This window comes from Pinus tabuliformis, chromosome J (genome assembly GCF_031772625.1).
Source record: "Pinus tabuliformis cultivar Carrire ecotype Pingquan chromosome J, CPIR1, whole genome shotgun sequence".
In the NCBI taxonomy this organism is placed as follows: domain Eukaryota; kingdom Viridiplantae; phylum Streptophyta; class Pinopsida; order Pinales; family Pinaceae; genus Pinus; species Pinus tabuliformis.
Window position 1 is genome coordinate 742,832,811 of NC_142295.1, and position 10,639 is coordinate 742,843,449.

The 10,639-nt window shown below is 33.8% G+C and overlaps 1 protein-coding gene across 10 annotated transcripts; it reads left to right on the forward strand.

Moving 5' to 3' along the window:
* Nucleotides 1-720: 720 nt before the first annotated feature.
* LOC149228849 (auxin response factor 1-like) lies at nt 721-4,754 on the forward strand. 10 transcript variants are annotated; one of them, XR_016247905.1, is made up of 6 exons: nt 721-2,187; nt 3,200-3,308; nt 3,451-3,546; nt 3,705-3,761; nt 3,860-3,981; nt 4,197-4,754. XR_016247905.1 is itself a non-coding variant. In XM_089378409.1 (4 exons), exons 2-4 carry the CDS (start codon nt 3,174-3,176, stop codon nt 3,753-3,755), a joined length of 282 nt encoding a protein of 93 aa, XP_089234535.1. In that variant the 5' UTR covers nt 721-1,439; nt 1,609-3,173; the 3' UTR covers nt 3,756-3,761. The 10 variants fall into 10 exon arrangements, 3 of the variants coding, with proteins under 3 accessions (XP_089234535.1, XP_089234534.1, XP_089234536.1); XR_016247906.1 differs by lacking the exon at nt 3,451-3,546 and having other exon boundaries at nt 4,197-4,753; XR_016247900.1 differs by lacking the exons at nt 3,860-3,981; nt 4,197-4,754 and having other exon boundaries at nt 721-1,064; nt 1,234-1,439; nt 1,609-3,308.
* The last annotated feature ends 5,885 nt before the right edge of the window (nt 4,755-10,639 follow it).

Sequence of the window (10,639 nt, forward strand, 5' to 3'; positions counted from 1 at the left end):
CCATCAGACTCTCATCAAATCCCAAACTCTGCCAACTCATTGACATTCTTGTAGCTGATATTTTCGAATTCTATGGCTTAATCCTTAGTAGAGATTGGCATGGTAAATTTTAGGGGTGAATTATAGCCCAAAGGCAAAATTTGAGGGTCTTTACATTTAAGAGGGCGAATTTTTTATTTAAAACCCTTTTCATATAGTTAGCCCCAATTTTATTTAAAAAATAATTAATTTTTTTATTTTAGTTCAAAATAAAAAATGGGTGAATAAACTAATGGAACCTTCATTTGGCCCAATTAGCTGGTTTTGGAAAATTGTATTCCCTTAAAATCACCGAATTTTGCTATTTGCCCGTGGTTTGGGAGATTAAAATCGCTATATTTCTGATTTACAGTTTATTTTTTTTGGTTTGGGAAATTAAAATCTCCATATTTCTAATTTACAGTTTGGTTTTTCTGGTTTGGGAGTGGTTTGTTAGGGTCGATTTGGTCCTGGGAGGTTAGATTTGCTTTAAAATAGAGAGCGGATGTTAATTTGTTTTCACATGAAGAGTGGCTATCTGTTTTCACGGATTCAGCGCCCTATTTTCATGAATTCCGGATTCATCGTGTATATGGCTCCCTATTTTCATGGATTCATGGTGTAGGCCCAGAGGGCTGTTGTCACCTATCGTTTGTAATTATAATATACCAGAGATATGTGATCTAATACCCAATTCTGTACAGTGCATTCAATCTCTCAATTTATGCAGCGTTTGCCTCGATATTGAGCCAACATCACTAGTATTTTAGGACCTTCTGATTCACTGCATTGGGTATTTGTTCTATCTCTCAATTTATGCAGCGTTTGCCTCGATATTGAGCCAACATCACTAGTATTTTAGGACCTTCTGATTCACTGCATTGGGTATTTGTTCTAGGTCTGTAAATATTCTTTGTTTTCTCCTAAGGGTTCACGTGAGCGATTTGATGCTGCCATACTTGAAGCAAAGAATGGAAGGGCATACAAACCCCAGGAAGCGTCGCAAGTTAATGTCATCGTGGGACGTCCTTCCATCACAGTTTCAGGTTAGTTTTCTATTTTCGAATATCTTGATCTGTAACCGGTTTTTTTCTATATCCACTTGTTATCATTTAAAGCACTAGGTTTCCACTACCTTGGCATTCAAGCTTTCATGAAATATGTTTAAAGCGTTTTGTATCCTTCTGGGAAATCGAGAAACCGGTTTGCGTGTAGGTCCAGCCAACACTGGTATTTACTGGGAAAGATTTTGATATTAGAAGTACGACAGAGCGCTCCACCTCTGGTTCAAACAATAGTCAATCTACGTCTTCCAATATAAAGCCCAAGGAAGAGGGCTCTCGCACTGGCTCACCACCATGGCAACGATGAAAATAATGGCAACTACATGTTCGAACTTGGAGAGAATTTGACGCCTCGATGTAAGAACACATATTTCATCACGGTTTTGCTCGTTTGTGATGGGATTTTCCTTTTGGAGTCTTAGATCTTAAGGAGGGTTATGTTGCTGATATTAAAATGTAGTTTATAAATAGCCTTTTTACCTGATCTACTCTACTAATCTGGCAAAAATATCCTGTTGTTTTGCAGACAAAATACTTAGTAAAATGGGTGAAGCTAGGCATTTAGGACTCCAGATTTCTTGTTATTATTATATCTCAACATAGGTAACAGTATATAATTCGTGATCAAAATAAAAATAACAAAGTCTGGAAATCTTACCCATTTAACTCAGCCACCAGTAAAGTTCCTGGGGTGAGTTCGATTCCCAAACTTATGTACTGTTCTTGGCTTCATGGCTATTTGTAATTTGTATGAAGAGATTGTAATAAATTGATACAATTATTAAAAATATTGATTTAAAATTTGACTGCCATTTGGCGTATGCATCTATACTGTATACTGTTACTAGTTTTATTTTTTCCATACGACAATATTCAGTAGGAGCCAAGTAACCTTGGCCCATGTAATTTCACTTGATTTCCTTCCCACGAGATATCATGGCTTATGCAAATAACTTAAGAAGTTTCTCTGGCAGGTTGACTAATAATAGTTTTGCAAGTAACTATTTGACTTTAGCCAATGAGGTTGCAGGAGCCCCTCAGTCTCTTATGCCTTCCCAAAGTACAAATTCAACACAGAATGCATTTTCGGGAGGGATTGGGACTGGTAACTCTGTTCTCACCTTTGTTGTAGTTTCATTTGGATAAGAAGTTTTATTAGTATACGAGGTGTTCTGACCGTATAAAGTCAACCAACGTCTTGCAGTTGGATATATGGATTCTTGGTACAAGAAATCCAGAACCCAAATCCTCATTTTTTCTCATAGGTTTACCTTGAGAAATGCAAAATCTTGTGCCTGTTAAGGACATTTTCGTTTTTCTTCTACCCTATGTGTGGATTTTACTCAAAATCCATTGACTGGCTATCATAACTATGAATTTCCCGGTGTAAGCAGCTCATAGCCCATGGGCATTAGGCCTATTTGAATGATTTGCCATCCCATCTTGAGTTTGTTGACAATTTTTACTTCCTTGCCGGCGAGTTACCATCATTTACTCATTACCCATCTCTAACTGCGTTTCCTGGTGTGAGAAGTTCATAACAACTTGTTGGCATTAAGACTTCTTGAATGATTTATTATCCCATTTGCATTTAGTCAACTATTTCACTTCCTTGCCAGGCGAGTTACCATCATCTATTCATGATCATACTCAATAAACCCAATTTTATAGACATGATGGATTGGAGGATTTTGAATTTTTGTAATAATCCAAATGTTTTACTGCCTCCTTTATGGGATTTGGGTATGGAATCACAAGAAATATGAACTATACTATTGTTTTAGTGCTTTGTTCATGGGGTTTTACCATTGATTTAGACCTAGAAATTGAGCAGGCAATTCCACTAAAATTTGTGGCCCTGTTTTTGGGTTTATTACTAGGAATATGAAATCCACTCACGATAGTTCCATCTTTCTATACCATTAAAAATCGAAGAGCCTGTTTGTTCATTTTTTTGTTGTTGTTGGTTTCTTTCTTTTTATGTTTTTACTGTGAAACTCCCCTACTAATCTACTCTAGCGAAGGCCTTTTGTCTGATCCACTTAGACACCCCTTGTATTTAGAGTGCTGAAGGTAGCTAAGGTTTAATACATGTGCTTGTTTGTTGCGGATGTCAGTGAATCTCTTCTTTATGAAGAGCTATGGCATGCATGTGCTGGTCCACTTGTTACTTTGCCTCGTATTGGGGAGAGAGCTTTTCACTTTCCTCAAGGCCACATAGAGCAGGTATGGTGCAATTAACGGAAATGTTGATATGTGTTTCAGGGCAACAACTCAAATTGCATAGGGTTTTGAAAATCTATTGCCAATGGATCTTTCAAAATATAAACAATCTAGTCATATTTATTGATTGTGTACACCATAATAGGTTGATGCATCAACAAACCAAGGGGTTGATAAGCATATGCCACTGTATAATATACCTTCTAAGATTCTTTGCCATGTGATCGATGTGCAATCTCAAGTAAATAAATTGTTCTTGCATAGCTTATTTCCTTCCATAACAATATTTTAGGATTTGCGTTATTGCGTCTGTGTGAAAAGATTACTGCAAAACCAACAAAATGCACTTTTTTATCTATTGGAAGGCGAAAGTTCAATTGCCATTGTTTCTTTTTGCAGGCGGAACCTGAGACAGATGAAGTATTTGTGCAAATCACTTTATTTCCATAGGCAGATGTACGTCCTTATTTCAGTTTCTGGAATGTTATCCTACTAATGTGCAAGATTTACTGATGAAAATTTTAGATGTTCTGACCTTTGGTTCGATGTTGCAGAAAAATGAGCCCTCTCATGACTTAGGGACAACTACCCCTCAGCCTCGTAAGAGTAATGTTCATTCAGTTTACAAAAACTCTTACTGCTTCTGATACAAGCACTCATGGAGGACTAAAACCAAGTAATAAAAAAATACCATTTTCTATATCCGTAATTTTAAAAATTGACAAATTTATAATCACAATTTTATCTAATATTTTAAATTTTTTATTTATATAATTGGAGAAACTCATCTCTTCATTTAGATCCTTCATTTTTGTGGGTATTTTTCATTCAGTTCAGTTTCTATTACTGTAACTTCCTAGTAAAAATTGGATAATCGAGTGGAATATGCAGGACATGCATGCCTCTGGCTTGGAATCTCGGTATTAAAGGCAACATTATGATGACAAAGGGAAGTGGATTAATAGTGAAGAGGGCATTCCTTATGTAGGGTTGGGGTCAGAGCTGGGAGTGCAAGAAATTAAGGGCAGGTTTGAGGAAGATCCACCAACAATTGAACACTATTAAAGAGGCATGTGGAGGCCATCCTGCAATCAAAACCAATGCCATCAACATCAAGTAGAAGATCCTTTTCAGCTACAGGAAATTGCCGGAGCACCAGATTCTAGAGGCTTCTGTTGTAAGGAATTTTGGAGAACAAGATATAAAATGGATTTTTTTTCCCAAATAGTTAGGTTTGCTAAGTATCATCAACAAATGAGACTAGGTTGATACTTGTAAATTAAATTTTGCATTTTTACAGATTAATCAATGTGGCTACGGAGATCACCTTGAAATGTTTCATGGTTTGTTATAATGTGTGGCAAGAGTGTTTCCAATAGTTTTGTATCATTTATGGCCAAAGACTCTTGCCATGTACATTTTGTATTCCCTTGTATTGTTCTCTAATATAATTCCTGTCTTTTACCTATCAAAATAAAAAAAATTGTACCAGTTTAATTCCCTCTTGTATATTGCTATAATTAAGGAAAATTAAAAACTTATTTGGGACATTTTGATCACTTGAAAACTTCCCTTCTAAAAATTGTAAGTTTGGGATTTTTCTGAAATAAATTATTCCATCCTGCAAGTTCTCCTCTCAGTGGATTGGAACAAGGATAAGATGATTAATTCAAGTAAAGGATGCCTGTGGGTACAGGCTAATCTTGGTGTATATTGTCCTAATGAGATGTCTGCATATACTGAACATATTAAAGATTACAGGATTTTGAAATTTAGTGTTCACTCTAGACCTTTCTAGAGCAATAGCCAGACAAGCTTGGAGATAAATTTTGAAAAAGTTGTAGTCATGCTCTCAAACCTTCAAGTAATCCAGGTGTTTATGATGATTATACTTCCCCAGGAGCCATATGTTTATCATAGAAAATTTTGTGAGTAAATCAGGGGCATACCTGTCTCAAAGGAAACCTTTTTTTTGCAAGGGCTTCTACTTGGATTCTTATGCTTTATCCATATCCTGTTTTTCACTTAACTAAAGGCTTTATAACTTAACGTAGATATTGTAGCATCAAGGTCTGTACTCACTGCTTACATTGTTTTTAGAGCCTACGCAACTCAATGCATAGATGAATCAAAACGAAATGAGGATTCTATGGCAGGTAGGATTGCCAAGTTCTAGACTGTGCCTTATATAAGTTCTCCCATACTTTTGCAAATTATAATAACAAGTATGAATGCAAGACTCAATAAGAGCAAAGATAACCAAAAAAAATGATGAGTCATAGAAATAGGCAATCCCACTTAATATACAATCCTCTTTACGTTATGACCCAAACCTCCTTTCGTTATGACTCATCTGTGCACTTGACCTGCCCATACTTTGAAAACAAAGCATTGTAATAGTTAAGTTATATTAATAGTTAGAAAACAAAGCATTGTAATAGTTAAGTTATATTAATAGTTAGGTGCAATCTAACTGTTTTATTATTTATTTATTTATTTCCATGAATGTGAATATATATATATAATTTTTAATTAAGTAAAAAAATTTCATTTATTTAAAATATTTTTTTGAATATATAAATAAATTAAACACATTGAGAAACCCATGAAATGTTCAAATTCACACATTCAAATATGTAACTCACAAATTCCCACTTAATTTTGAGGAAATTGACCCAAAAAATATGCCTAAAAGAGAAAAAAATGTAAAGGCTAAGCTATGGTAAAATAGTGCCATATAAGGGTCTTTCCCTGCTTCAAGGTTCCCACCATTAGATGTTTCGTCTTTTCAAGCAGGTTTGTTGTCTAGGATTTTACATTCTCCACTTAGTAGAAGCTGCTTTGTATTGCCCTGGAGCTAGATTATCATAATTGTCCATGTATAGAACTAAAGGACAATATATGTTGCTTTTCAATTTAATGCTCTTCGCACTCAAATATTCAGTACTTAGGTTAACATGTGGAGCTTTCTGGAAATTGGTTTCAACAGTCATCTGCAATAACCACTCTTAAAATCCACACCTTAATTACTGAATTAAAGGCATGTAAAAGAAGAATCTCCCAGTAATGTTGCCCCACCATTTCCATAAGTTAATCACTGAATTCAAATCTAACAAAATACGACCCATTCTAGATTTCTTGTTTCCTCATTTTGGTGAGCTTAAGTTCAAAGAACCTCTGCAATTTTCATTTCAGTGGGTACCAAGTAAGTTAATATTAGAAAATGTTCACCGTGAATCTTTGAATGGTTTGATGATTTGACTCGAGGGTTGTACAACATGTTTTGTGAAACCATATTGTGAATCGATGTTTGCAACTACTTTGATGGCATGGGTAAATGTTCAAGGTCAATATCACGAACTTAAACAACAAAAGGGTCTTTAGTTATGGCTAAGTTGCTAAAATTTGGGTTTCATGCGATTATATTCTTAAACTAACAAATGAGTATGGAATAGATAAAAGGAAACAAATAAGTATGGAATAGATATATAGATATAGAGAATGAAATTTAGTGAAGGCAAGATGTAATGCATAATTATCTAAATCTTGATTTAGAGAATGAAAGAACAAAGTTTGAAATGAAACATTATTAATACATGGAGATGGGGAGTAATGACACTCACTATATATAGAAAATAAGTAATGACACTATCTATATATACATTATAAGTAAGGACATTATCTATATATTAAAGTAACAATTTCATTATTTCAAACTTATAATTTTGAAAAAAAAACTAAGGCAATGTTGTGATGACAAATCCAAAAAGAACATAGATCTAAAATTTATACCTACCTTCTCAAAAACAAATTAATATATTATAATGAAACTTTACCTCCTTTAAATTACACTATTTTAAAATGAATTGCATCTTATACATATATGGTTATGTATAAATAGTTTTTATCGTTCTAATATTATTAAGTGTTTTTTACAAATCCTTTTAAATACAAAATTCTTTTTAGAAAATTTAATCTTTAAATATTTATAATAAATATAAAATTTATATAAATTTATATTCAATTTTAATATATAGATATTATAGATCATTTTTATGTTAAAAAAAAAAAAAAAACATTATCCATTCTTTTAAATGTTTCTATTTTTTTTTTAGATTTTTTAAGAATGTTATTTTCACAAGTAAACCCATGTCATTTTTGCACAATAAACAAAAACCATGTGGTGGCAATGAGCAGTGACATTGTCACCACGTGGCTCTTGTTATATTATATTAGGTGGACATTTTGCTTCTAAATAATTAAATAAATTTGAATAGATATTTACATTTTAAGTATAAATTAATAAAATAAAATATATTGACAATATTATAATATTAGAGAAATAATCTCCTAGATTAGGGAGAAAAATTGAACTGACCTTATAAATTTTAAGTCTAGAACTATCTTTGGTTTTTATATTGATGGACCAAAAATACAATATGTCTCTAAATGGTTCTTTGAAGTTAGTTCCAATTTTCCATAAAATTCAAACCGGTGCTCAAATCGGAAAACCATCGATTCTATTGGACTCCTAGCATCTCGTTACAACTAGAGCCACCCCCCTACTAGGTTTCCATAGGCTAGAAAATTACTTATTTGGGGATCTTCAAAGCTACGGTTTTATTTAGTAGAGATCAATGCAAATTTTTCACAAGGGGGTGGATTATGCAAAATAATGGCTCTAGCAATTGTGGGTAGCGTGCCCATATGGTCCTTAGCCAAACACAAATGCTAGAGCTTATTGAACTTGTTTTTGTTGCTCGGCTTGGTTTTTATACCTTTGGATAAAATTCACAATATGTCCCTAAATGACTATTGGAAGCAAGTTGCATCTTTAAGTGTTGGAACCTCTACTGACCAAGATTGTTCTGATAATAAAGCCAACTCTGCACCGGTTGCCATTATCTATTTTCCTTCAGTAAAATTGTCTTTAATGTCAAGGGCATGTGCCCTTGAATCTCTCAGCCTTATGTCATTAATAGCTTGGTTGATTTCCTTATCCAGCTGCTCTACGTCTTGTTCAAACATGTCAGTGTCAATGTCATCTTCTTTTGCCTTTACTTGTTGTAATACTTCAGACGGGTTCACAATCTCTTTTTTTCTTTTCATTGCAGTGGATAGAGTGATAGGGGTTATTAGTTCTGCATTAATATCCTACATCTGTATTTTAGTACAGTTAAGAGAAACATGAGTTGTTACTTCATCTTCTGTAGGTACAGGTGGTACTATATGTATGATATCATCCATAGGTAACATAACATTTGCCACCCTTTCTATTTTAGGCTTGCTCTCGTGAACATAGGTTGATAACCTTGTATGCTTATTTAATCTCGAGATGATTCCCAAAGGATCATAATGCCAAATATTGTCCTACAGGAATCCAAAAGACAACATTTCCCTTTCTAGGATATCTATAGCTTTTTATTTTTATTTTTAGCAATTAGAGGTGAAATTGCATATGGATAGCTAAATAATGCTCTTTTTTTCTTAGAGACAGATTGTAATTCATTCACAATATTTTTTTTCCTAAGAACTTCATAAGAAAAAAATAAGGGCGAAACGTACTTTGGTAGCTGAAAGGCCTTCTTTTCAAAACCATATAAATGAATCATGGTAAAATTAGGGTATAAAAACCAACTCCCCATACTTTTCTCTTCAGTACGCCTTAATATTCTTCTATGCTCTTCTAAAATTCTAGTGAGGAATATGTTGAGGATAAATTACATCAGTGCATTTGTAAATTTCCTTCTCTTTATTATCAACATTTGTAACACTCATAAGGAACTTGGTAGATAGAAAATGGTGGCTGGGGTGCAGGCATAATGGACAAGCGTTCAAATCTGGAAACAATTTCTTCAAGTTCAGGTGGAATTTCTTCTTGGATTTCCTGCGTAGTCTCAGTCATCTACCTCCAAAGTTATCTATTCTGCTAAATTAGCAGAATTGCTTAATTTAGCCGCACCACTGCATAAAACAAATTTTTTGGTTTTGGAATATTGTCGATACAGTTGGGGCATACTTAATGATGGACATGACTATACCTGTACAATTTGTTACAACAAAAAAATGGGAGAATTCTATCTCCAATACTCATATTTGTTCATCTCCATCTAAAGATAGGTAGGATGAGTAAAAAACATTTCACAAAATCCATGCTCTAACATAGCTACTTGGCAACTATTTTACAAACTAATTATATAACAAGATACATAGATTGATCATTCCTAATTTTTCAATAGGCCTCAGAGGTAGTACCCAAACTCAACGATCAAGGATTGTAATCCCAATGCTTTGTTCCATTTAAATTCTTGTTCTCACATTTCTTTCCCAGATTTCCTCCCTCTCATGACTGGCATAGAGCTTAATGTTTGTTTAGCTACACTTGCATAAGTGACAGTTCTGATGCCTACCTTTGTTACCCCTAGGCTGAAGGAACATCTTCCCTCACTATCTCTATTCATTGTTCCTCCCATGGATTATTAATTTGTTGTTTCACCATTTTTCCCTTGTATTTCTTCTCAATTTTTCCATTTTCACCTTTTTTATTTTTTGCACTTATCTTCTTCATGTCAATTTTCTAAGGACTTATTGTGGCTCATTTCCCACTCCTCACTCATATATTTATATTCCAATACATGAGAAATATATTTATATTCCATATGAGTAATATACATATTTCAGTCCTCGAGGGATTGCTTAGAAAACAAGGCTCATAGTCATTACAAGAAATACTCATTATGAGTCCAACACATTGTCACATGTAGGATTTCTCCCTACCACCTGCGCTAAACCTAATTGACTTTCCATGAGAAATATCTTTATATTCCATATAAGGAATATACTTGTTTTGGTTCTTGATGGATTGATTAGCAAGGCTTCAAGCCATTACAAGAAATACTCATTATGAACTTTGTTAGCCCTTTACAAAGCCTTTATTATTCAGTGAAATATTTGCCAAGATCTTACAAGATTTTATAATCCAATGAAAGATTCACTGTGACTTTACAAGATAATATAATTTGGTGAGAGATTCGCCAAAAAAATTATATATACATATTATATTATTGATAAAATCGCCTTCCATTTTTCCTATGTATCATGGGGATTCACCCCTTTATTATATATATAAATTTAGAGGGGTTCTTAAAATTTTCCCTGGAGACTGGTCAAAAAAGCTTCATGGCTATTTTGTGACTCACTGGTCTCACATGTGGCTTCCCTATAATGGCAAGCCAAATCAAATAAGGGTTGATTGCGAAAAACATCAAAAGTACATAGTCACGGAGCTAGAAGGAGAAAATGAACCAGTTGCGTATAGAAACAATATCATCGGA

Coding starts and splice junctions, on each gene's coding strand:
- LOC149228849 (XM_089378409.1), top strand. CDS start 3,174: ATGTGCTTGTTTGTTGCGGATGTCAGTGAATCTCTTCTTTATGAAGAG. Junction 3,309..3,450: donor CTCAAGGCCACATAGAGCAG/GTATGGTGCAAT, acceptor ACACCATAATAG/GTTGATGCATCAACAAACCA. Junction 3,547..3,704: donor TGATCGATGTGCAATCTCAA/GTAAATAAATTG, acceptor TTCTTTTTGCAG/GCGGAACCTGAGACAGATGA.